The sequence below is a fragment of the Pongo abelii genome, chromosome 13 (genome assembly GCF_028885655.2).
Source record: "Pongo abelii isolate AG06213 chromosome 13, NHGRI_mPonAbe1-v2.0_pri, whole genome shotgun sequence".
Lineage (NCBI taxonomy): Eukaryota > Metazoa > Chordata > Mammalia > Primates > Hominidae > Pongo > Pongo abelii.
Genome location: NC_071998.2, coordinates 59,599,920 through 59,627,642, shown reverse-complemented (window position 1 = coordinate 59,627,642; position 27,723 = coordinate 59,599,920). Strand labels below are relative to the sequence as shown.

The 27,723-nt window shown below is 43.0% G+C and overlaps 1 protein-coding gene across 9 annotated transcripts in view; it reads right to left on the bottom strand.

Annotated features, from left to right (window-relative positions):
• Positions 1-27,723, bottom strand: part of TJP2 (tight junction protein 2) — a 187,437-nt gene that overhangs the window by 31,429 nt on the left and 128,285 nt on the right. For all 9 annotated transcript variants that reach the window (XM_063714236.1, XM_024252825.3, XM_024252831.3 and 6 more), the window contains 4 exons: positions 12,884-12,937; positions 9,049-9,173; positions 7,168-7,270; positions 3,961-4,558 (listed from right to left, as the gene is read on the bottom strand). In XM_063714236.1, the coding sequence (XP_063570306.1) occupies positions 3,961-4,558; positions 7,168-7,270; positions 9,049-9,173; positions 12,884-12,937 (880 nt within the window). The remainder of the gene's footprint in view (positions 1-3,960; positions 4,559-7,167; positions 7,271-9,048; positions 9,174-12,883; positions 12,938-27,723) is intronic.

The following is a 27,723-nucleotide window of genomic DNA, read 5'->3' as shown; positions in this document are numbered from 1 at the left end:
ATATGAAGCTTGGCATTGAAAGGAATTCAGTGGGTGAAGAAAAGGCGTAAAGAAGTCAGGCAAAGTAATTAATAAAGCATTTAACTAAAACCAGCATAGCTTTGGGAGTTTATGGACTCTGAATTGCTATCAAAAGCAAAAACATTGTAATTACTAAGTATGCATATTTTTAAATACTTTCAATGCTACTTAGACTACTCTGGTTTTACTTAATAAACTTGTAAAAATACATTATTTTAAGAATAAATTTTCACATTTTAGGAAACTACCACAACAGAGCAGGTTTTAAAACAGGCACAAAATTTTTTATTATTGTTCAAACTAAAAATCTTATAATTACAAAACTAAGTAACTTTCTACACTTCAGGAAAGGTATGAAGTCAATTTTAAAATAAGTTTTAAATGATTTACAGTAAACTTGTCAGCCAGATCTTACCACAAAGATTAGAAGCGTTGTGGCCCATGCCCTAGTCCTTTAGGAAGCTGACAGTCAAGAATGGAAAAAGGGAAGGGCAAAGCTACTTCCATGGATGGCGACCCCCTAGTGGTCAAACAGCCTCACAGCCCAGAACAGAAGGCTGAGTGAGACAAGCTTGAGTGATAACGTCTCTCTGGCATTTTTCAACAATTCCTCAATCCTCTTAAAAAATGCACTCATTATAATTTTGCAAATAGATCTACTGGTGTGTATGTGGGCATTTCACAAATGAAGATACAAAAATCAGTTGACCAGCTTCTAAGAAAGACAACTGGTGCCGTGAAATGTAATAGCTGGATCATATTTTTTCTTAATCAAATGTAGGTCTTACCTACTGTGGAATTTCTTTAAAGATTAATTCTTACACAACCCTAGCCAATGATAGCCAAATTATTATGCAATCTTAACAAAAGGTAGCAAAAATTTTTCTTTTACAAAGTGGAACTGGCCAGGTGCAGTGGCTCACACCTGTAATCCTAACACTTTGGGAGGCTGAGGCAGGCAGATCACCTGAGGTCAGGGGTTTGAGACCAGTCTGGCCCACATAGTGAAACCCCATCTCTACTAAAAGTGCAAAAATTAGCTGGGCATGATGGCGGGCGCCTGTAGTCCCAGCTACTCAGGAGGCTGAGGCAGGAAAATCACTTGAACCCGGGAGATGGAGGTTACAGTGAGCCGAGGTCGCACCATTACACTCCAGCCTGGGCAACAGAGTGAGACTCTGTCTCAAAAAAATAAATAAATAAATAAATAACACTGTGAAATCCTTACACTTCCTAAGATGCACACTCCTCAGGGAGATATTGCAATCTCAACGTTCCCATTTATTTTCATGGACTGGACTCCAGGTATCTCACTATTCACATCTTTGCATTATTCTTCAGTTATTTCAATAGGCACTTAGTTACATAATTCAACTCTTCACAAAAAACTAAAGAAAACAAACCCTCTCATCTGATAGGCTATCAAAATGCAAATCCCAAACCTAAAACGCAAGTCTTTTCCTTTGCATTCTCAGGTGCTCTTTAACTTTTTTCCTCTTAAAATGAGAACAATTAAGAGAACAAAAGGAAATTAAAGACGTTACATGCTACAAGGAAAATCGTAAGTCAGAAGACAAGATATAGTGTTAGGCGTATCTCAACACTAGGCTCAAAAGCCCTGTTCACTTACCTACTTGTTTCCAATCACCTATTTCCAGAGGATGGAGTTGAGTTCCAGCTCCACCTTTACTTACTGGCTTCCAGACACGGGCAAGTCACTTCCCCAGTCTGAGTTTCAGAATCCTCACCTATCAATGTCCCCTATAAACTCCTCTGTATGGCTTGGCACAGTGGCTCATATCTGTAATCTCAGCACTTTGTAATCCCAACCAAGGCACGTGGATCCCAGATTGGGCAACATGGTGAAACCCCGTGTATACCAAAAAAAAAAAAAAAAAAAAAAAAAATAGCCAGGCGTGGCAGCACACACCTGTAATCCCAGCTAGCTACTGTGGGTCAGGGAAGCTGAGGTGGGAGGACTGCTTGAGCCCAGGAGGCAGAGGTTGCAGTGAGCCAAGATCATGCCACTGCACTCCAGCCTGGGTGACAGAGTGAGACATCATATCAAAAATAAATAAATAAAACCCCTCTCTGTCGTGGTATTCCTCACTTGTAAAACAGAAACAAAGCCTCCTAACACACAGGGTTCTCGTGAGGACTGTGTAAAAGAATATTCAACATAGCCCCTTGCATAGAGCAGAAACTCAACAATGATTAGGCGGAGTGCTGTCCTCCACTGTGGTTTTCCACTTGAGATCCAGCACCACCACTAGGAGAGCTTATTAACACAGAGACTCTGAGGGCCCACCCCATGGTTTCTATTTTTTTTTTTTTTTTCAAGACCTAGTCTCGCTCTGTCACCCAGGCTGGAGTGCAGTGACATGATCTCTGCTCACTGCAACCTCCGCCCCTCGGGGTTCAAGCTATTCTCCTGCCTCAGCCTCCGGAGAAGTGGGGATTACAGGCACCCACCACCATGCCCAGCTAATTTTTGCATTTTTAGTAGAGATGGGGTTTCATCATGTTGGCCAGGCTGGTCTCCAACTCCTGACCTCAAATGATCTGCCCACCTCGGCCTCCTATAGTGCTGGGATTACAGGTGTGAGCCACTGCACCCGGCCCCACCCCATGGTTTCTGATCCAGTGGGACTGGGCTGGGCCTGAGAGTCTGCATTTCTAACAGGTGCAGGTGATGCACTGCTTTGAGAACCACTGGTTTCCTAGTTTAAAGCCAAAATTCTGGAGCCTGGCTCTTCCACTGATGACACAACTTTGTGTATGTCAATGAACCTTTTGTGCCTCAGTTTCCTTGTCTATAAAATGGAGATACAAGAGTCCTCCCTCATGAGGTAGTTCTGAGGATTAAACGAACTAATTGGTGTTAGGCATTTAGGTCAGTGCTGGGTACAATGCTGGTTAAGTGCAATTAAGAGATAGCTCAGCCAGACGCAGTGGCTCACACCTGTAATCCCAGCACTTTGGGAGGCCAAGGCGGGCAGATCACCTGAGGTCAGGAGTTTGAGACCAGCCTGGCCAACCTGGCAAAACCCTGTCTCTACTGAAAATACAAAAATTAGCCGGGCGTGGCGGCAGGCACCTATAATCCCACCTACTTGGGAGGCTGAGGCAGGAGAATCACTTGAACCCAGGAGGCAGAGGTTGCAGTGAGCCGAGATCATGCCACTGCACTCTCCAGCCAGGGTGACAGCTGGAGTCTCAGTGAGACTCTTTTCTCAAAAAAAAAAAAAAAAAAAAAACAGCTGGCCGGGTGCAGTGGCTCATGCCTATAATCCCAGCACTTTGGGAGGCTGAGGTGGGCATATCACCTGAGGTCAAGAGTTCAAGACCAGCCTGGCCAACACGGTGAAACCCTGTCTCTACTAAAAATAAAAAAAAATCAGCCAGGCGTGTTGGTGTGTGCCTGTAATCCCAGCTACTAGGGAGGCTGAGGCAGGAGAACTACTTGAACCCGGGAGGCGGAGGTTGCAGTGAGCCCAGATTACGCCACTGCACTCCAGCCTAGGTGACAGAGCAGGACTCAAGACTCCGTCTCAAAAAAAAAAAAAAAAAAAGGTAGCTATTCCTGGCCAGGCGCGGTGGCTCATGCCTGTAATCCCAGCACTGTGAGAGACCGAGGTGGACGGATCACCTGAAGTTGGGAGTTCAAGTCCAGCCTGGCCAACATGTTGAAACCTGTCTCCACTAAAAATACAAAATTAGCTGGGCGTGGTGGCGGGTGCCTGTACACCCAGCTACTCAGGAGGCTGAGGCAGGAGAATCGCTTGAACCCGGGAGGTGGAGGTTGCAGTGAGCCGAGATCAGGCCACTGCCCTCCAGCCTGGACGACAAAGCAACTCTTTTGGGAAAAAAGAAAGAAAGAAAAAAAGTTAGTTATTCATATCACAACAGTGCTTTTCTTCCTACATCAAGCATGCCTACCTTCGTTCGCTCTGCTTTTCGTCAGGAGGACCCCGATGGGCCCCGGCCGCCCCCTCGGCTCGGGGCTGGGGCTGCGTGAGTGCGGGTGCTCGCGGCTGCGGCTTCGGGGCCCCCAAGAGCGGGCGTCGTGGCGGGCCCCGCGCCTGTACTCCGGGCTGTAGGCCCGCTCGTAGTCTGGGTCGTAGGCCTGGTGATAGGCCCGCTCGTAGTCCTGGTCAATGCTCTGGCCGCGGCTGCGGTCGCGGTCCCGGTCCCGGGATGGCCCAAAGTCGTGGTCCAGGCCCCGCTCCAGGCTCCGGCCACGGCTGCGGTCTCGGGCGCGCGCATGGTCTTGGTCCAGGCCTCGCTCCAGGCTCCGGCCGCGGCTCCGGTCCTGGCTGAGGTCCCGCTCCCGGCTCCGGGCCCGCTGGTGGGGACGCCCCCTTTCCGGGCTGTCCTCCCAGCTGCGGCTGCGCCCCCCATGGCTCCTCTCGCTGTACCCACTCCGGAAACTTCTGCCATCAAACTCGTCCATCACCTCAAAAGCCTGGTCATCCTGATCCAGGGAAGGGCTGGCCTGAAGCGGGGCCACCTGGACCTTCCGGGGCCTCTTGACCACCTGTTGTCAAAACAAACTCAGTGTCGACGCAGGACAATCACAACTGAACGTGGAGAAGGCAGTGGTTAAGAGCCCTGGTTCTGGTTTCAGGAAAACTGTATCCCCGCCAACTCACTAAGGTTCAGGTTCCTCATCGGGAAACGGACAATAAAAATCTTACAGGGTTAGAATGAGACAATGATGGTGAAGCTCTGAGTACAGTGCCTTGAATTAAGGTAATAATAAAATAGTACCTCCAAAATCTGCTTCTACTGAAGTTTGAAAAGTCTCAGAGGCCCAAATCACTAAGTTATAAAACTCAAACAAAAATCCAGAAAGTGTGACATTCTATACATAGCTGCCTAGGGGACAAAGGGGGATGAAGAGAAGTTGATTGATGGGTACAAATATATGGTCTGATAGAAGAAATAAGACCTAATGTTAGATCGGTAGAGTGACTACAGCTTACAGGAATCTACTGTACATTCCAAAATAACTGGAAGAGAATAATCTGAACGTTTCTACCATAAAGAAAAGACAATTATTTAAGGTGATGGATATTCCAAATACACTGATTTGAATTTTACAAATCATGTCTACAGCCATACCATCCTGAACACGCCTGATCTCGTCTGAATTTTACAAACGATATTAATGTATTAATCACACATACCCTATAACTATGCATTATGCATAAATTTTTAAAATTTTAAGGAAGAAAAGTCAATGCCTTATTTATTTATTATTAAGACAAAGTCTCGCTCTGTTGCCCAGGCTGGACTGTACTCTGGTCACCGCAACCTCCGCCTCCCATGTTCAAGTGATTCTCGTGCCTCACCCTCCCGATGGCTGGGATTACAGGTGCACACCACCATGCCTGGCTAATTTTTGCATTTTTAGTAGAGATGGGGTTTCACCATGTTGGCCAGGCTGGTCTTGAACTCCTGACCTCAGGTGATCTGCCTGCCTCCATCTCCCAAAGTGCTGGCATGAACCACTGAGCCTGGCCCAATGCCATTTTTAAAGTGGGGGATGGGGTAGAGGGGCAAGGGGAAAGAGGAACCCTTCTAGATTAAAAGAAACTAAAGAGATAATGATTAAATGCAATGAGTGAACTTTGGATCCTGGATAGGGAAGAAAACATATATCAAAGACATTTTGAGAGCTGCGTATGGTGGCTCACACCTGTAATCCCAGCACCTTGGGAGGCTGAGGTAGAAGGATCGCTTGAACCCAGGAGATCAAGATCAGCCTGGGAAACACAACAAGATCCCATATCTAAAAATGAAAAAGACATCTTGAGATATGGACTGGATTTTAGATAATACTGTAAAATTATTACTATTCTTAGATCGGATAATAGTATTATATAGATGAATGTCCTCATTCATAGGAAATGCATGTGAAGTAAGTAGAAATGAACTGCCATGTCTGTAACTTTCCTTCGAATGGTTGGCCAGAAAGACATGAGTGTTTATATACATACAGAGACCAAGTAAAGATGGCAGAATCATAATATTTTAGAAGATAAATGTTTATTACACTGATCTTTCAACTTTCCTTTTTGTTTGAAAATCTTCATAATATAAAGTTGAAAAACATTAAATACCATATATGTGGCCAGGTGAGGTGGCTCACGCCTGTAATCCCAGCACTTTGGGAGGCCAAGGCTGGCACATCACCTGAAGTTGGGAGTTCGGGACCAGCCTGACCAACATGGTGAAACCCCGTCTCTACTAAAAATACAAAATTAGATGGGTGTGGTGGCGCATGCCTGTAATCCCAGCTACTCGGGAGGCTGAGGCAGGAGAATCGCTTGAGCCCGGGAGGCGGAGGTTGTGGTGAGACAAGATCGTGCCACTGCACTCCAGCCTGGGCAACAAGAGCAAAACTCTGTCTCAAAAAAAAAAAAAAAAAAAAAAAATATATATATATATATATATATACACATATATATATATATATATATACACATATATATATATATATATATACACATATATATATACACACACACACACACACACACACACACAACCATATATGTGGGTATATCCCTACTAGCATTGCCCCTAAGCACACTTTATTACCATTCTCACTTTCTGTGTCTACCTGCCCCACTGGAGTGAACACACCTTGCAACACAGACTGGCCCCAGGGCCTAATGGCATCCAGCTCATAGTTGATTCTCAGCCAGTGAATGAATGAATGAATAGATGAATGAAGATTATAGACAGTCTTCTAATGAAACTCTTAGTCTACGAAGATATAATATACCTTGCTTGGGCCTTTACAAGTGAGTTTTTGTGCTGAAAGTTTTTTTCTAAATTAATACTGTTTTACCAGTATTCTGAATGTAGCTAATTCTCTTAGGGAATAATTGCCTAACTTGGTTCCTAAGGCAAACTAACTCAGATCAGACAATCACCGGCCTCAGGAGAAGACACAAGGAAAGGTAGGAAGGGTAACTTACACACATCTTCACACCCCTCCAAAAGTACTGAGGATCCAAGAACAGCGGTCCCTAGGTTATGTAATTCTGTCAAATGCTTAAAAGCAAGGGGTAATTTTCTTCTGGGCAAAAAAACAAAATGCTATTGAGGCAAGCTGAAAGCAAACCCAGTACTTACAATAGCAGCGACCTTCCCACTTTTTCTGAGCTGCTGAACTGCAAACGAATGAAGCACATCCTCCATGGGGGTGCCATTGACCATGACCACTCTGTCATTTTCTCTGTAAACAAGAAAAAAAAAATGGGTCATGAAAAACTCCCATCTATTCATTGTAAATTATTTATTTAGGAACAAATAGAAGCAGCAAATCGACTTGAAAGACTTTCTAAAGGGCTCAGTGTCTGGTGGCGCCCAAGGCCCAGTCAACTTGGCCTGAGATCTTCCAAAGAAAGGAACTGGGGGCCATACAGCTCAATTCTGAGTGTCTAAAAGGAAATCATCTGGGAAGAGAGGCCTGATCTCCCCAAACCACAGGGTCACCTAGGAGGTACTTGATGATGGTGAGGTCTGGACACCAAAAGGAATTTCTCTATCAGTCCCCTATTGCCTGAGGTGCACAGTGGGCTTCAGAAAAGTCTAAAAACACTCCCTCCAAGTAGGTATATATCCATTTGTGCTTTTGTGCAGGAAAAGGGCCAAGAGCTTGCCTCGGATTCTTAAAGAAATTTTGAGATCACAGAATCCTATTGCTCCAGTTCATCCCAAATATTACTTTAAAATTTCGCATTTCTCCATATGAAAGACTACTAACTTTGATAAAACTATAGAGGCTTTTTTAATTATAATTTTATTTTTTAAGAGGCATGGTTTCCCTCTCTCACCCAGGAAGGACTGCAGTAGTGTGACTGATGATAGCTCACTGCAATCTCAACTTCCCGAGCTCAAAGGATTCTCTCAGCTGGGATCCGAGTAGGTGCATGCCATCCCAACAGGGTCTCACTATGTTGCCCAGGCTGATCTTGAACACCTGACCTCAAGCGTTCCTGCCACCTCAGCCTCCCAAAGTGCAGGACTGTAGGCGTGAGCCACTGTGCTTAGTCCACAAAGGCTTTAAACACCAACAGAACCTAAACTTTTGAGCTATTTAGCCAATGCAGCCATACAGTTAACTTTAGATTTCGTACTGAGACGTTATCCTGTGGGAATCAGGCATGCATCATTTAAAATGGTGTTACCAGCTGGGTACGGTGGCTCATGCCTGTAATCCCAGCACTTTGGGAGGCCGAGGTGGGCAGATCACTTCAGGTCAGGAGTTTGACACCAGCCTGGCCAACATGGCGAAAACCCGTCTCTCCTAAAAGTACAAAAATTAGCTGGGTGTGGTGGCAGGCACCTGTAATCCCAGCTACTCAGGTGGCTGAGGCAGCAGAGAATTGCTTGAACTCAGAAGGTGATGGTTGCAGTGAGCTGAGATCGCACCACTGCAATCCAGACTGGGTGACAGAGCAAGATTCTGTCTCAAAAAAAAAAAAAAAAAAAAAAACTATTAAAAATTAAAATAAAATGGTGTTACCTCTTCAGGTCAGAAAGCTGGCAGTTGGAAAACTTGTGGTTTTCCTATAGTAAATCGTCCCAACTTCCACCTCACTCTTACAAATAAGATAATCAATAAACCAAAGTCTCCTCATTAAATTCTTAAAAGAATATAAATTAAAACAAACATAAACAGTGTTGGTTAAGCACTGGGGTTGAGAAGCATACCAATTTAAAACTCCCATGTTCAGAAATGATTCCTAAACCTAGGAAGGATGTTTGGAACTATCTTCTTATGGAAACAACTGCCCTCCTCGCTCCAAAGCTGGGGTGTTCCCAAGGTTTGGGCATTACTCAAACATGGTGTGTTATGGTTTCCATTCCAGCTTGAAGACTTTTCAAATATTATATAAAAGTTTGTTATTTTTTCTTTTTTTGTTAATAAAGTGGATACCAACCAAAATACCCTGTCTAGGGCCAACCAGTAGGGCTGGTAGGGGCTGCGGGGCGAGGGAGGACACTCACTGGAGCAGCCCATCAGCAGGCCCACCCGGGAGCACATCAGAAATGACAATTGACGTTTCTCCATTTTCAAAGTGGGGGTTGTCTCTGCCTCCGGACACTGCAATTCCAAATCCTCTTTTGGAATCCTGTACATCAGAGAGGAGAAATATTAAAAATCCTTCAATAAGTGGCTTTCAGGATTTATTACAAGCACTCAATAAAATAAAGGTCAAATCAATAACCAGAGACTGTTCAGGAACAGATGGGCTTACAGAAACAAATGAGAAACAAAATAAAGCATAGTCATAGTCAGCTGACAGGTTTATAAAGGGAAATTCCTTATCTGAAAGAAACAGCCTGTGGAGGCTGGAAAAGATTGATAGTGCAGACTGGAGTTATCACTAGAAGCTGGCAGGGATAGGAAACAATGTCTTCAGTCCAAATAGGGATGTACTGTTTGAAGCACCAGTTGTACCTCTTTGCATCTTGCTGGCCTGAGCTGTAACAACTTCAGTAAAAACTGAATCTGTACTAAAACTGTATTTTTTAATTTTCAGATTTCCTTATTGTATTTTTTTTTAAGACACAGAGTTTTGATCTGTTGCTAGGCTGAAGTGCAGCAGTGTGATCACTACTCACTGCAGCCTCAAATTTCTGGGCTCAAATGAGCCTCCTGCCCCAACCTCCCAAAGCACTGGTATTACAACACGGAGCCATTGTGCCTGGCCTGTACTGTAAATATTTTTAATTCTTCTGTATATTATGATGTTTTGACATATTTAAAAAGAAAAAAAAAAAAAAACCTTCTGCCTAGGCTCATGGCTCATGTCTATAATCCCAGCACTTTGGGAGGCCAATGCAGGCAGATTGCTTGAGTCCAGCAGCTCAAGACCAGACTGGACAACATGGCAAAACCCTGTCTTTACTAGAAATACAAAAAATTAGCTGATCATGGTGGTGCACGTCTGTAGTCCCAGCTACTTGGGAGGCTGAGGTGGGAGAATCACCTGAGCCTGTGAGGTCAAGGCTGCAACAAGCCAAGGCAGCTTCTGCACTTTAAACCGGGCAACTGGAGAAGTCTCTAAAAAACAAAAAAAACCACAACAGTGCTAGCCAATCCTTTTTATTTTTCTTTATTTTTATTTTAGATTCAGGAGTACATGTGCAGTTTTGTTATATATGGGTATTGTCTGATGCTGAGGTTTGGGCTTCTAATGATCCTGTCACCCAAGTACCGAACACAGTACCCAAGAAGTAGTTTTTCAAACTTTGCTCCTCTCCCTCCCTCCCTACTTTTGGAATTCCCAGTGTTTACTGTTCCTATCTTTGTGTCCGTGTGTACCCAATGTTTAGCTCCCACGTCTAAGTGAGAACATGCAGTATTTGGTTTTCTGTTTCAGCATTAATTTGCTTAGGATAATGGCCTCCAGGTGCATTCGTGTTGCTGCAAAGGACATGATTTCGTTCTTTCTTATGGCTGCCTAAAATTTTATTTTTAAAGTATACCTTTAACTTCAAAGTAGATGAGTTGGTAGTTTCATTTCAACATACAGTGAAAAAGAAGTAAATGGATTTGTTTGTTTTTGTTTTTTTTGAGACGGAGTCTTGCTCTGTTGCCAGGCTGGAGTGCAGTGGTGCTGGCTCACTGCAACCCCCTGCCTCCCAGGTTCAAGTGATTCTCCTGCCTCAGCCTCCTAAGTAGCTGGGACTACAGGCATGGGCCACCACGCCCAGCTAATTTTTGTATTTTTAGTAGAGACAGGGTTTCACCATGTAGGCCAGGATGGTCTCGATCTCCTGACCTTGTGATTCGCCTGTCTCCGCCTCCCAAAATGTGAGGATTACAGGCGTGAGCTACTGCGCCTGGCCCATAAATGGATTTTAAAGATAAAATTTGAACATAAAATGTGTGTTGAGCTCTCATGAGAAAGCAAAGCACTAAACCCTTTTCTACATGCATGGAAGATCGGAAATAAGATTTACTACATCCATGATCGGTCTAGCAATGCACAATGGTGAGCATAGATAATACATAATCCTAATTCATTTGTGTTTTAAAAAGCTAAGCCTGGGCCAGGTGCGGTTACACCTGTAATCCCAGCACTTTGGGAGGCCAAGGAGGCCAAGGAGGGTGAATTGCTTGAGTCCAGGAGTTCGAGATCAGCCTGGCCAACATGGCAAAACCCCATCTCTACTAAAAATACAAAAATTAGCCAGGCGTGGTGGCACACCCCTGTAATCCCAGCTACTTAGGAGGCTGGAGCAGGAAAATCACTTGAACCTAGGAGGTGAAGGTTGCAGTGAGCTGAAATCATGCAATTACACTCCAGCCTGGGCGACTGAATGAGACTCCATTTCAAAAAAAAAAAATATATCTAAGCCCAGTTACATCCAGATAATATGAGTATATGTGACTGTATATTCTTAAATCTAGGTTCAATTATATAAAAATTTACTCCGAGACTAAAAGAAAATCTTCCTTTCCAAGGAAAGTTTCCCACGTGAGGCCCACTATGCTGACTGATTATACACAATTACAAACTCAAAACAGGTTGGGGGTGTTGTCTATTAATCACACGGCTTTGGATTTGGCAGCACCACCAGCCGGCACCTGGTTTTAGACAGAGGCAGCTCCATCCTCTATGCCAAGCCTAAAAAAATCTCTGACCTCTGCCAATTTTGGGTCCACAACTCAAGGAATGCATGAAATGCTCAGGGAAAGGGCAGAAGAGAGTCAGAAAGATGAGGAGACTTGAAAAATAAGACCTAAGCAGACAAAACCCCCCAAATGAAGAAATTGTGATTACTGATCTGGAAGTCTGGGCACCTGGGCACTGGCCTGCAGACATTTTTTTCTACCTGGATTAATTCAATAAACATTAAATTCAGGAATGTCTTTAATTTTCATAGAAGACAAAGCTGGAAGCTCACAGTTCTGAGGGTCAAAGGAAAACTCTTCCTATGAGGAACTTATGGTCCCTCTAGGAGATGACAGACCTTGGAGGAATTCAGAGCCAGAAGAAGAAACCCTGCAGAAAAACCAGGAAAAACACAGTGATGATGACTGGAAGGCAGCTTGATGGAATAAAAATGCGGAACTGTCTGGGCGCGGTGGCTCACGCCTGTAACCCCAGCACTTTGGGGGCCGAGGCAGGTGGATCACCTGAGGTCAGGAGTTCGAGACCAGCCTGACCAACATGGAGAAACCCCGTCTCTATTAAAAACACAAAATTAGCCGGGCGTAGTGACAGGCACCTGTTATCCCAGCTACTTGGGAGGCTGAGGCAGGAAAATTGCTTGAACCGGGGAGGCGGAGGTTGCACTGAGCCGAGATTGCACCACTGCACTCCAGCCTGGGCGACAAGAGTGCAATTCTGTCTCAAAAAAAAAAAAAAAAAAAAAATGCGGAACCACGAGTGCAGTTCTCCAGCTCAGCCTCACACAAATGACTTACAGTCTCTTGGATGCTACACTTTTTAAGAGTTATAAGGTATGTATAATATGTCATAATTAAAATTACAGAAGTTGTAAAAAGCTCCCTCAACATCCTTAAACAGTACAGGTCGTTTTCATTCTTCCCTTTCTTTTCTCTCTTTCATAACCTGTTCTATCTGGAGATAAGAGTATACACTAAATAACCTCTAAAATGTTCTATATTAAACAGTCCTTAATCAAAAAATACAACAGCATGCAAATCTCTGTTAACACAGCAATTATTGCCAGTTAGTATCTATAATGCATTATGCACCTCAAGGGAAAAAAAAGCCAAAACTGTGTGTAGGCAAAAATAAATAAGATCCATGATCCATAAAATCAAGAACATGACTGTAGAGTATATAAAATGTGCAGAACTCACCTTTTGCAGGGTCACAGTGTACTGTTCCCATATCAGCTCTTCCATGCCTGGGGCCTGTTTTAAAAGAACAAAACCAATCTGATGAAAACCACAACCTTTTCAATGCTAGAAATAAAATTATCATTCAAAATGCCTCGACATAAAGTCCAGCTCACACTTTCTATACCAAAAAGAGTTAATATTTGTTCATTATGCTACCTATTTTCAAACACACTCTCCGTCAATGAAATGAAACTAGAAACAATACTTGAAAGGTAAGTGAAATACACAGTGAGAGACAGACCCTAAAAAGAACGGAATGTTAAGTGCTGAGTCCTTTTGTTATCACTATTCCAAAACATTGTCATCATAAAACCCTTTAAAAATATCTAGTTTCAAATAGATTCTTTTTTTTTAAATCATTCTCCCCCTCTTCCTGTCAAAGATGACCTCGTAGGCAAGTTTTCTGCATGTTTATGTCTAAAAATATCCTTAGCCTTATCATAGGGTATGCCCAATTGGGTGATCTGCAGGATCTTTTGACTTTTTCTCCATCTGTATCACTGGGTATGAAAGATCAATGTCTTCATAAATGGACCACTGGGACTTCCATCTCTGACAATATTCCAAAGTAGGTATCCAGAAAAAACTAAAACTGGTGGTAACATTTTAAAAATAATAATCCATTAAATGCAGGCTGCCTGTGAGAAAGCTAGAAATGCCAAGAACACTCAGAACCACAGAGATAAGCCAGCACTGAAGCAGGCATTTAGAGGCGGCTGGGGATCCAAACAGGGTGGGAGATCAGGTCTGGGTGGATCTATTAGGGGAAAAAAATACCAGCACACAGATGGAGATGCAGTGATTGTCTCATCCTTGGCTATGGGTAGAGTGGAAATAACTAAAAATAAAACCCTGGAGAATTTCTATCAACAGACCTGTATTCACACAGGTTTGGGCATTCATATTACAGATGTGACCACCCCCTGCCAAACACTCATGCCTACTGGGGTTCTGCACTGGCCATACCACCAGGTACACAGAGGCAGATACGAATCCTCTCCAGAGATTATACTCAAACACAGCCCTCAAAGATTCTCCAGACAGTATGTATCCAAGGAAATGAGCCCAAAATTTAAACATCCACATCACCATGAGTGAGAGGTAAAAGAAACATAAATTGAAAAATCAAAGACTTTAAATATTTGAAATACCAGCCACAGACAAAAACGGAGTATTTATAATATGTATATATGTTGGTTTTTTGTTTTGTTTTGTTTGAGACGGAGTCTCGTTCTGTCGCCCAGGCTGGAGTACAGTGGCGTGATCTTCACTCACTGCAACCTCCGCCTCCCAGGTTCAAGGGATTCTCCTGACTCAGTCTCCTGGGTAGCTAGGATTACAGGTGCGCACTACCACGCCCAGCTAATTTTTGTATTTTAGTAGAGATGGGGCTTCACCATGTTGGTCAGGCTGGTCTCAAACTCCTGACCTCGTGATCCACCTGCCTCGGCCTCCCAAAGTGCTGGGATTACAGGCGTGAGCCACCGAGCCGCCCGGACTATGTGTTTATGTTTTAAGAAATTAAAACAGTGGCTCACGTCTGTATTTCCAGCACTCAGGCTGAAGCGAGAGGATCGCTTGAGCCTAGGAGTTCAAGGCCAGCCTGTGCAACATAGTGAGACCACATCTCTACAAAAAATTTTTAAAGTTACCCAGGCATGGTGGCACATGCCGTAGTCCCAGCTACTCAGGAGGCTGAGGCGGGGTGATCAGTTGAGTGCAGGAGTTTAAGACCAACCTGGGCAACATAGTGAGACCCAATCTGTATATTTAATAAGAAAAAAAAAAAAAAAAAGAACTCAAAATACCTGAAAAAGAATACCAGAACGAGAGATCTGTGCTACCAGCAACCCTGGGACTGGGTGGTGAATGGGGCCTGGGGTGCCAGGGACACAAGCAGCCCAAAAGTGCAAGATTTACATTAAATGAAGGCCCATCAACACAAGGAAATATGTAAACATTCCAAAAGATTATTAACTAAATTATGTAAAACTCCCCAATTACTTAAAGTGTGTTCACTGTGACGACTGTCCTTCAATTTTAAAAAATAAAAGTGAATTTTCAGGTGAAATTTTTATATGCTACTCATCTTTGTCCCATTATCTGCTACAACAGTGTCTGGCACACAGAGTAGGCACTCAAAGTTTTTTCTTTTTAATACATCGAGATGGATACACTATTCATTCATCATTCAATTAATATAACTGAAGCACTGACTGCTGCTACTTACTTTTTTTTGGGGGGGGGACGGGGTCTCATTCTGTCACCCAGGCTGGAATGCAGGGGTGTGATCTAGGTTCACTGCAACCTCTGCCCCCTGGGTTCAAGTCATTGGCATACCTCAGCCTCCCGAGTAGCTGGGATTACAGTTGTGCGCCACCACACCCAGCTCATTTTTTGTATTTTTGGTAGAGACACGGTTTCGCCATGTTGGCCAGGCTCATCTCGAACTCCTGACCTCAAATGGTCCACCTGCCTTTAGCCTCTCAAAATGCTGGGATTACAGGTGTGAGACACCGTGCCCAGCCTACGAATTTTCTTAAAGAAAGTTTCTATCCAATTCGTGGCTCTCTGCTTCTTTGATAGCATACGTGAGGTGGGTGGACTAAAAACTCAGGTGCCCATGGTCTGACTTTCTAGATGTGCTCTATAGCCATACCTCTCTGGAATTCCGTCTGTGTCTAAAACAGCATTTTCCAATATGTGGCAGCATAACAAATTTTCCAAGATTTTAATGAAGTTGTACATATTTGTTAAAAAGTTTTGTTTTTTTTGTTTTTTTTTTGAGATGGAGTTTCGCTCTTGTTGCCCAGGCTGGAGTGCAATGGCACGATCTGGGCTCACCACAACCTCCGCTTCCCGGGTTCTAGCGATTCTCCTGCCTCAGCCTCCCGAGTAGTTGGGATTACAGGTATGCGCCACCACGCCCAGCTAATTTTTGTATTTTTAGTAGAGACGGGGTTTCACCATGCTGGTCAGGCTGGTCTCAAACTCCCAACCTTAGATGATCCACCTGCCTCAGCCTCCCAAAGTGCTGGGATCACAGGTGTGAGCCACCATACCCGGCCAAAAAGTTTTCTTAAATGGAAACAGAAAGCAGAAACCGGGTCAGGCGTGGTGGTTCACGCCTATAATCCCAACACTTTGGGAGGCCAAGGCAGGTGGATCACTTGGGGCCAGCAGTTCAAGACCAGTCTGGCCAACATGGTGAAACCCTGTCTCTACCAAAATCACAAAAAATTAGCCGGGCGTGGTGGCGCATATCTGTAGTCCCAACTACTCGGGAGGCTGAAGCAAGACAATCACTTGAACCTGGGATGTGGAGGTTGCAATGAGCTGAGATTGCGCCACTGCACTCCAGAGCGAGACTCCGTCTCAAAAAAAAAAAAAACAACAAAGAAAAGAAAAATAAAGCAGATACTCAACTGAACTCCTGCAGTAAGTCAGAATTGGTTGCCCTTTTCCATTTCCGTAGAACACCTTACTAACTCCTTGCCAACTTCAGTTTTAGATGTCGCCTTAGTAAAACTAAGCCACTACCACCTAGAAATGACCTTATAAGCATGCCCACTTCTCCAAGCTCATCTTCTCAATGCCTTCTTGTACCTTAAAGCTGTCAAATTTCAACAAAGTGAATTAATCTAGAAGTTGTGGTAAAATAAATATATTTGCCAACCCTTCTTTGGATATAGTTATAGCCCCATGAATTAAGGGGGGAAAAAAATCACATGGCACCCTCCCCACAAAACTTACTTTAAAATTATCAGGAAAAAAAACCTAACTGGGACTATGACAATCATCCCCAGGATTGGGCAATGCTACATACCAAAAAAAAGTTAAATATCCCAAGGAGCTGTGCTATTATAGAGAATATTTTTATGAGTACATTACTTTTAAAATACATTTATATTTTGGAATTTAAAACTACAAACTCTTCAAAGTTTTGGATTTAAATTTGTTTATCATTTAGCCAAATGAGTTCCTGAAAATTTTATTTTTTAAATGTGGCTCAAGTAGAATGAATCTGGCTTTTGAAATTCACAGCCCTTCAATAATGGGATGCAACTATCTTTAAGCGTCCTGTGCTGCCTGCAAGGGTAATTTAAATTTGTCAGAGAGACGATTAATCTCCTACCACTACCACCACCAATCAGACCTTGCTATTAACTTGCCTGGTGCCTGAAACCAATCAGACTGCAAGGCTTCTTCTTACCTATGGTTAACAGGTAGTAAAATTAGCCATTAGCTACTTAACATAATATTCAAAGAATACATGCTCCGCTAAGCCAAGTGATAAATAGAAAATCTTAATTGTAAAGGTAGGGAACTAGAGCAAAAATAAATTTTAGTAGCTCTGTTGAGCATTAAAAATACACCATAACTATGTATATTTAGCCTACAGAACTGTGACTTTTTGGGAAAGTCTCACAGAAAACTCTTCACTATGCACTCATTTGTTCATTTACGCAAAAACATTTATTAAGCATCCACCTTCTGCCAAGCAAGTGGTTTGTGGCACTTCAGAGACATCAGTGAATAAAATCGCCAAAGCCCTTGGGCAGCTTACCAACTAACTACAAGTGTACCCAAAGAGCGAACTACTCAGTGTCTTTCCTGCCTCATTTATATAATTTTTCAGAAACACAGAGCACCCCACATAATCATCCTTATTCCTCAGAACATCAGCTCTAGGAACATCCCTGGGCACAGACTGCCAGGGTGCAGCAGCTTAGCTGAGAGCTGTGGTCATGACATTCAAACTAGGCCACCGGGCTCTGGTCCCATCCACCTTGTGCTTGGCTATGCGCAGATCAGACTTGCTAGCAATATCTGACCTCTCTCTGAATGACAGCAGGTAGCTGCTTAGCACGACGGGGAGCTTTACAGGCAGGCCCACAGAAAGAGCAGGCATATATCAGAATTAAAGGTATGCACATTCCACGACCCAGTCCTTTACCCAGGCAGAGGCCCTCAGAGAACTGTGTGACTAAATGCACAAGGATACATGTATAGAGTATTCACAGCAGCAATGCTCCCAACGGCCAAAACCTGGAAAATATCCCAGTGTCTCTCAAGGGCAGGATGGACAAATTGATACATTATTAAAATACAATGTTATACTGCAATGAAGACAAACAAACCAGTCACATAGACCACCACAAAAGGGATGCATCTCAAACATAAAGTTGAGCGAAAAACACCCCAGAAGGATTTGTAGAGTGTGATACCATTTTTATATAGTTCAAAAAACAATGTTTTACAACAACTTGAATATACTTAACACTACTGAACTGTATATTTACAAATGGTAAAGACAGTAAATTTTGTTATGCGTTTTTCACTACAGTAAAAAACTGCCAACAAAATTAATCTATATTGTTTAGGGGCGTGTGTGTGTACGCATGCATGCAGTGAAAATATAAAGAAAAAGCAAGGAAATGAAAAATATAACATTCAGGATGAGGTTACCCGGGCAGGAGGCAGAGTGTGGTAGGAGGTACACAAATTTCCCTCATGTTTGGTCTTGGTGATGGTCTGCAGATATGTGTAATGGGCTCATGGCATTTGTTTAATTATTATGCTCCATGATTTAGATATTTAATTCTTTTATAGTACCAAACATTTCATCAGTTTAAAAAATAGGGAGATGAGGCCGGGCGTGATGGCTCACGCCTGTAATCCTAGCACTTGGAAGACCAAGGCGGGTGGATCACGAGGTCAGGAGATCAACACCATCCTGGCTAACATGGTTAAACCTCATCTCTACTAAAAATACAAAAAATTAGCCGGGTGTGGTGGCGGGTGCCTGTAGTCCCAGCTACTCGGGAGGCTGAGGCAGGAGAATGGCTTGAACCCGGGAGGCGGAGCTTGCAATGAGCCGAGATCGCGCCACTGCACTCCAGCCTGGCCAACAGAGCAAGACTCCGTCTCAAAATAAATAAATAAATAAAATAAATAAATAAATAAAAAATAGAGAGATGAGTGGGTGAACACCAAAGTGAATACTGACTCCTGGTGAAGGATCTAATACCAAGAGGTACAAGTATATTTAACAGCAAATTTTTAAATGCAGTTAGAATTTTAAAAAGTGAAGAGGGTATAATAATTTCAACTGGAAGGATGGTGAGTACCAGTAATTTGAAAGGGGCAAAGAGTGTAAAGCAAGGCAGGTGCGGTGGGCAGAATGGGAACACAGGTTAGGTCTGGGGAGCTGTCGGGGGAGGTGCGTGCAGAAAACGCCAAGCCACCTTTTTAATCCAAGTATCAACATTCTATCCATCAGGAGGATCTTCAATGTGCTTTCATCATCTTTCCTTATCACTTTTACTTTTCATGTAAGTAGTGTTCGTGACAACCCCCTTTATATCGTAACAGGTCATTCTTAGACCTCATGGAAAGTTAAAAGTGAGCTAACTTTTCTACCATAAACAAAAAAACTTAATGCTTTAACAGTAAGGTTTTTGTGTGACAAAAGAAGAGAAAGGAACTAAGGCAAATAGTTATTTGTTGTGGTTTTTTTAATCTACTTTTTATAAAGCTTTTTTCCTTTGAAAAATCTTGGCCAGACAAGTAAAAGTCCTATATATTTTACATAAAGAATGTAGAAACGTGTTAAAAGCCAACCCCAAAACAGATACCTAAGTGTTCACTGCCCAAAGTCCCCCTGAACAGGCGGCTTTTAGATTCTGTATCCACAGACTGCTGCTGCCCAGTGAAGGAGGTCAAAGCTAAAACCAAAGATTAATCGAAAGCTGTCCACATAAGGGACATGCTTCATAAAAGTCTCAAGCCATAAAAGTAAATACTCATACATGTTCAAACTGTAAGAGGAAAAAAGAACATGTGAAAAACACTTTTTCTTCTAAGTTAGAAGCCTAGACATAAGAATATAGATTTCTGCAGTGTAAGAAAGCAAAAAGTTTTATCCCAAAACAAGAAATTCTCAAACATGAACAAACACAAAAGCCGGTATGTTAAGCTCTACCCAGGAAGCAAAACCATTACAGATTCCTAGCACATGGAAAACAGCAGCCTTTGATCCACAGATCCAGTAAGAGGCTATCAGTTTCACATAGATCTGCTAAAATTAATGCAAGTATTTTTAAAAACCCACCAGTGACTACAACCTACAATCTCACAATTTGTTGCTGAAAGATGCCAGAAGCACAAATCAATCTGAGGATAAAGGAGTCACTGTGAGAATGGTTTTGCTTCCCTCCCCTTCCCATGAGGAAAGGTTGGGGGAAACAAGGGGAGAATTTGCAGAGGGACTCACACGGCCTTTCCATCTCCTCAACTTTTTAACAGCCTGGATCCACATCCTATGCAGGGCTTGAGCAGTCTTCATGGTCTCTGGAGATGCATGGGCCAGGCCACCGCCTACATCCCGGGCTGCTCACCCATTTCCATCACTCCACGTGGTTACGTAAGGCGGATACAATAGTGGCCCACATTTCCAGCAAATCCTGTTGTCATCTCACACAGTGACACATCCATACGGCAGGGATGCCAAACGCTTTGAAAAGCACTACTTATGAGCAAAAAAGAAAGCAGTTTGGATTTGCACTACTTTAACAGCTTTCTTTTTCTCCCTCTCTCTCCCTTGCCAGGGAACTAGAGCATCCGAGTAGATATTTCTTTTAGGCACATAAAATGATTCAGCATCTAAGTTGACAGTATTGAGTAAATGAGACACTTTAGAGCAACACTATGGAAAAGAATATTTAGGGAAGTATTTATTTATACAGTATAGACCCTCTGATACACACAGACACACACACACACACACACACATACGCCAGCTAGAAATAAACTAGCAATGTTTCAGGTCAACTGAATGGCTAATGTTACATAGAAATTAAAAAGCATGAAAAGAAAATGTTTTACATCCTTGGAGATAACAAGGGGAAGATAAGACTCATTTGGTGCTGCTCAGAGACAACTCAGGGACAGAATGCTTGCTCAGCAAAGTTCCACTATCTAACCTTTTTGTAAACTTAGCAGATAAAAGAATAACAAAGAGCCCAGCCGTCTTTTTCTTTATCTTTACCACCTGGGGAGAAGGGAGGGGTTGAGAAGCAAATTTTACGTTTCTGAACATCTAGCAAAGGTTTTATGGGATGCCTGGGGCTTGGGAGCTGGGGTTAGGAATTCAGAAGCCTGGTCTTGGGGAGCCTCTGGCCAATTCTTGCTACCACAGTGTATGTTTTTTGCCAATGGGCTGGGCCAAACAGCTTGCAAATGGAAAGTGTGCCATTTGATTTGAGGCTGAGATGTATATAAATCTGGACCACGAGATGGCCACCATCTAGGAAACAAGGCGAAGCAGAGCCAAGAAAGTGATTTTTAAAGTCACAAGATCTGGAGTGAGATCCTTGTCCTGTCACTTAGCTGTGGGTCGTTGGATACACTATACCCTTCTTTATACAGTGGTGATAAAACCATCTACACTTCAGAAGGGCAATGTCGGCAAGAAATGAGGCAATCTCTACAAAGCACTCATGCTGGCGCTGGACAGGCACTGGGAAATGTGTGTGTCCTTCCCTAAGAGTCTATGAGAGTAAGTTCTCAGTTGAGTTCTTCGTGTTGTGACAGTTAAATGAGATCAAAAGTGAATAAAAGTTTATGTTTCAAATCCTACACTTTGCCAGGCGCAGTCACTCACGCCTGTAATCCTAGCACTTTGGGAGGCCTAGATGGGCAGATCGCTTGAGCCCAGAAGTTCGAGACCAGCCTGGCCAACATGGTGAAACCCCATCTCTACTAAAAATAGAAAAATTAGCTGGGCATGGTGGTGCACACCTGTAGTCCCAGCTACTTGGAAGGCTGAGGTAGGAGGATCACCTGAGCCCAGGAGGTGGAGGTTGCAGTGACCTGAGATCAGGCCACTGCATTCCAGCCTGGGCCATAGAGCAAGACCCTGTCTCAAAAAAAAAATATCCAGGCTGGGCACAGTGGCTCATGCCTATAATCCCAGCACTTTGGGAGGCTGAGGTGGGAGGATCACCTGAGGCCAGGAGTTCAAGACCAGCCTGGCCAACATGTTGAAACCTCGTCTCTACTAAAAATACAAAAAAAAATCCGGGCGTGTTGGTGGGTGCCTGTAATCCCAGCTACTCAGGAGACTGAGGCAAGAGAATCACTTGAACCCTGCAGTGAGCCAAGATCCCACCATTGCACTCCAGCCTAGGCAACAAGAGTGAAACTCTGTCTCAAAAAAATAATAATAATACATTATTATTTATTATATAAATAAATGGGTACAAAGGAGGACCTTGGAATCTAAGCAAGTGTCCGAACCTCAACCCAGCTACAGACATGTGCAGGCTCTGTACACACCAGCCAGGTTCGGCCCATGGGCTGGCTCACTAGCCCCAGGTGCAGAGGAGCCTGAGAACCCAGGCAACTCGGGGAGGGTTCAGGCCAGCCCACTCCTTCACTCTGACAGTCCTAAGGAAAACACCTGAGCTTACCCTCATGAGGAAATAAATACTTCTTTCCCTTGAGTTCATGCATACTACCCAGAAGTCAGAGGTGTCCTAGAATTTAAGAATTCCAGATTCTTCTACAGTGATTTCCAGAGCTCATAGTTTCTAGCAGCACTAATTCTTTTTTTTAATTGTGCTGAAAAATATATAACCTAAAATTTATTATCTTAACCATTTCTAAGTACAGTTGGCCCTTGAACAGCAAGGTTTGAACTGCCCTGGTCCACTTATCCATGGGTTTTTTTCAATAGAAGTTATACAGAGTGTGCCTGCCTCCCCTGCCTCCCCTTCACCTCCTCCACCTCTTCCGCCTCTGCCGCCTGGGCACAGCAGGACCAAACCGTCGTCTTCCTCAGCGTACTCAACATGAAGACAATCAGGATGAAGTCCTTTAGGACTACCCACTTCCACTTAGTGAGTAATAAATGTATTTTCTCTTCCCTAGCTTACTTTATCATGAGAAAACAGTATGTAATACATATAGCATATAAAATGTGTTAATTGACTGTTTATGTTACGGTAAAGTTTCTGGTAAACAGCAGGCTATTAGTTAAGTTTTTGGGGAGTCAAAAGTTACACATGGATTTCTGACTGTGTGAGGGTCGGCACTCCTAACCTCTCATTTTTCAAGGGTACACAGTGTAGCACCTGCTAAGGTTTGAATGTATGTGTCCCACCAAAACTCATATGCTGGAACCTAAGACCCAATGCAGTAAGCGTTAAGGGGTGGAGCTTTTAGGAGGTGATTAAGAGGGCTCCAACCTCATGAATGGGATTTGTGCTCTTACAAAAGGGCTGGAGGGACCAAGCTAAACCCCCTTGCTTTCCACCTCTTCTGTCATGTGAGGATACAGCAACAAGGCACCATCTTGGAAGGAGAGAGCTGCCCTCACCAGATGCCAAATCTGCTGTTGCCTTGATCTTCAACTTCCCAGCCAAAACTGTGGGCAAATAAATTTCTGTTTTTTATAAATTTCCCAGTTACAGGAGTAGGAATTGACTAAGACAGTAGTATATTCACACTTCAAAATATACTGAACTTAAGAATCCTTCATCTTGCAAAACTGAAACTCTTGCCTATCAAACAACCCCCCTTTTCCCTCTCCCCTCAGCTCCTGGCAACCACCATTCTGTTTTGTGATTCTATGAATTTGACTACATTAGACACATCATATAAGTGGACTCACACAGGATTTGTCTTCCTGTGACTGGCTTACTTCACATAGCATAATGTCCTCAAGGTTCGTCTACGTGGTGGTGTATGTCAGAAGTTCCTCCCTTTCTAAGGCTGAATAATATTCCATTGTATGTATATGACATATTTTGTTTATCCACTCATCTGTCAACAGACACTTGGGTTACTTTCACCTCTTGGCTATAGTAAAAAATGCTGCCATGAACATGGGTATGCAAATATGCCATCACTAATTCTTTACTCATTCATTCAACAAATGTCAATCAAGTGCAATGTGCTCTGAGGAACAAATGAAGAGCAAAACAAATAAAGCACTGCCTTCAGGAAGCTTTGCAGGAGCCAGTGTCTGATCAAGGCAGGTTGGCCAGGGAGGGTTTCCATGAGCCAGGGACACCGAGATGAGGTCTGAAGGAAAGGACAGGATTAGGGGGGTGGGGAAAAGGGTTTGTTCAGGGTCCAAAGAATAGCACAGGGCAAAGACCTGACAAAGAAAAGGGGGAGGGGACAGTAGAGGATGGCCATCAGAACATAAGAACAACTGCAGCCTGCTCCAACCAGTACTTGTTCTACCAGTGGCATCAGAAGGACATTTTGTGGTGGACAGCTACCTCCATGAGAAGAGCTTATGGGTTTAAGGATGTGCCTTCTCAAAGATTCCTAGCTTCCATATTCATAGACCCAAAAGCAACCATGCACCTGGCCCTGTGGACAGAAAGACAAATCACCCCAAGTCATGATGCTTGTAGCAGCAAATAAGCTGACCACTCCCAAGTAATAAAGTCTGTTTTCTTCCTCTCAGAAGAGCATTATGAACACATGGTAGAAAAAAAGAAAAACAAAACCAACAAGTACATCACAGAACTCAAGAAAATTGAAAATACATGTGTACGCAACAACTTGTATACAAATGTTCATAACAGTATTATTTAAAATAACAAACAAGTGGAAGCAGCCCAAATGTCCATCAACTGATGACTGGATAAACGAAATGTGGTATATCCATACAATGAACTGTTACTCAACAATAAGGTGGACCAAAGTATCTACACATGCTACAACATGGATGATCCTTAAAAATAATATAAGCAGGGCCAGGCACGATGGCTCACGCCTGTAATCTCAGCACTGTGGGAGGTTGAGGCAGGTGGATCACTTGAATTCAGGAGTTCAAGACCAGCCTGGTAAAACCCCATCTCTACTAAAAACACAAAAAATTAGCTAGGTGTGGTGGCACCTGTAATCCCAGCTACTGGGGAGGCTGAAGCAGGAGAATCACTTGAACTGGGGAGGCAGAGGTTGCAGTGAACCCAGATTGTGCCATTGCACTCCAGCCTGGGCGACAGAGTGAGGCTCTGCTTCCAGAAAACGTGTGTGTGTATGTGTGTGTGTGTGTGTGTGTGTGTGTGTGTGTGTGTATGTATATATGTATATATATGTGTATATATGTATATATATGTGTATATATATGTATATATGTATATATATGTATATATGTATATATATGTGTATATATATGTATATATGTATATATATGTGTATATCTGTGTATATATGTGTATATATATATGTAACAAGCAAAAGAAATCAGACATAAAATGACAAATGATGTGACATAAAATGACAAATTTATGTGAAATGTCAAGGAGAGGCAAATCCACAGAGGCTGAAAGATTACTGGTTCCCTAAGACTACGGGAGTTTGGGGGAAATGAGGAGTGACTGCTAATGGGTATGTGGTTTCCTTTTGGGGTGAAGAAAATGTTCTAAAATGAATTGTGGTGATGGCCGCACAACTCTGTGAATATATAGTACTAAAAGCCAATGGTTGCATACTTTTATTGTATGGTATATGAATTATATCTCAATAAAGCTGTTTAAAAAAAAAGATCGCATCGTAGAGTCTGTAGTCAGAAAGTGTGGATTCAAATCCATGCTCCACCCTTTACCTTGGGCGAGTTACTTAACTTCTCCTTGCCTCAGTTTCCTCCATCTGTAAAGCAGAGGCAGTAGCAGTAACAAGACCCACCTCTCTCAGGTTGTTGTGAGAATTTAATCAGACAGTGCATGTAGAGAAATCAAGGTAATGCCTGGCACATAGTACATGCTCAATTTTAGCTATTATCAATATCATTATTAATAGACTCATTTTACAGAAAGGACACTGAAGTCAGAAGTAAAGTAAGTTGGTTGAGGTCATACAAGTAAAAATTAGCAGAGGACAGATTCTAACTCAGGCTGGTGTGACTAGAAAGCTTATACCCTTTCCACTGAAGAACCTTGCCACTCCACTATACACCTATTGTGCCTTCCAAAACCTACTAGTGACTGATCACTGGCCTTCACACCAAAAGAAATCCCAGCTGGGCTCAGTGGCTTATGCCTGTAATCCCAGCACATTGGGAGGCCACGGAGAGAGTACTGCTTGAGCCCAGGAGTTTGAGACTGCAGTGAGCTATGATGGCACCACTGCACTCTAGCCTGGGTGACAAAGTGAGGCCCTGTCTCTTAAAAAACAAACAAACACACAAACAAAAACATGATTGTTGGTGCCTGGGCACCAGACCAATCACGGATTCCATCACTCTGACAACTCAGAACATCTTCACAAGCATGATAGCTATTTCCACGCCACTGGCCTGGGTCCAGTCGACACAGCTCAATAAGTCTTCTGCAGTGAGTTGGTAAGGAGAGGGTGCAGGAAGGGAGGCGGGTCAGATTTTATTTCTGGCTGTTGGAATAGTCTGCTTTGGTATACACGCACAAGCTCCCTCATGCCTATGCCTTTGTGAACACCATGGAAAAGGGGGGGCCTGAAACACATCATCACTGATTGGACATTAACAATATGCCAGACACCGTGCTAAGTACTTCATGGCTATTGCCTATTAATCCTCCAAAAACCCTATACCCTAACCCTACTCTTGATTTTTTCACATACAAAAATAGAAGGCCTGAGATCTCAAGGAACTTGCCCATGGCAAGGCCCCACAGCTAACAGGTGCCTGGTCACAATTTGAATACAAATTTGCATGAGTCCAGTTTTCATAAGATATGAGGCAAAAAAAAAAAAAAAAAAAAAAAATCAGTGATAGTTACATTTAAGACCTCTATGTTCCTAGTTCTGATACACTAAGCTAACCTATAAACAGATCATTCTTATTTGTAATTACAAAGAAGCCATTAATAAGCCAAAAGGAAGGTGCTAATTTGGCAACACAGGCACAGCCCTGTCTACCCTATGATTTTAAACCTGACTAAGTTCATATAACGCTAAAACATAGCTTCACTTTAAGAAAACAAACACACATACAAACCACCACCCCCATAATAGGCACCAAGATAAAGATAATTATAAACGGCTTTGTCAAAAGGCAGGTTGAAAAAACAATTATTAGAGCTGCTCAGCTAAATGTCACCATCAAGGCTCGCCCCATAGGAAACACACAAGGTCAACCGTTCCCTCCCAGACCTGGGGCACCATCAGAGGATGGTTCCTACAGAAAAGAGGGACACATTAGTACCACCTAGCAATGAGCCTGGTTAATCCTATAAAGCCAGTGAGCCTACATATGGAGCCCTGAGCTTCAAACACATGCCTTTGCTATTAGAATTGGAGAATAAATGCAAGAACCCCACCCTTTGGGTATTACATAGCCAACCCCTGGGAGCCTGTTAAAAATACAGAATCTCAAGCCCTAACTTGGACCTACTGAAAAAAATATGCATTCTAACTAGAGCCCCTATGTGATTAATATGCACATTAACGTTTGAGAAGCACCTCCCATCAGGGAGGTGACGGGGAAAAAAATGTTTGAGAAGCACCTGTCTAGCAGTACTCTCCAACAGAAGTTTCTACCATGGTGACAATGTTCTATAGCTGTGCTGTCCAACACAGTAACCACTAGCCACATGTGGCTACTGAACATGTGAAATGCAGCTACTGCAACTGAAGAATGCAATGTTTAATTTTAGTTAATTTAAATTTGTAAATAGCAACATTTACTATATAATTAACCATATCCCTAGCAGTCATTTAAGCCATTTCCGATTTTTTTGCTAGTATAACTAATGCCATGGCAGACACCGTGCATATAGCTCCCTCTCCATATTTTGTAG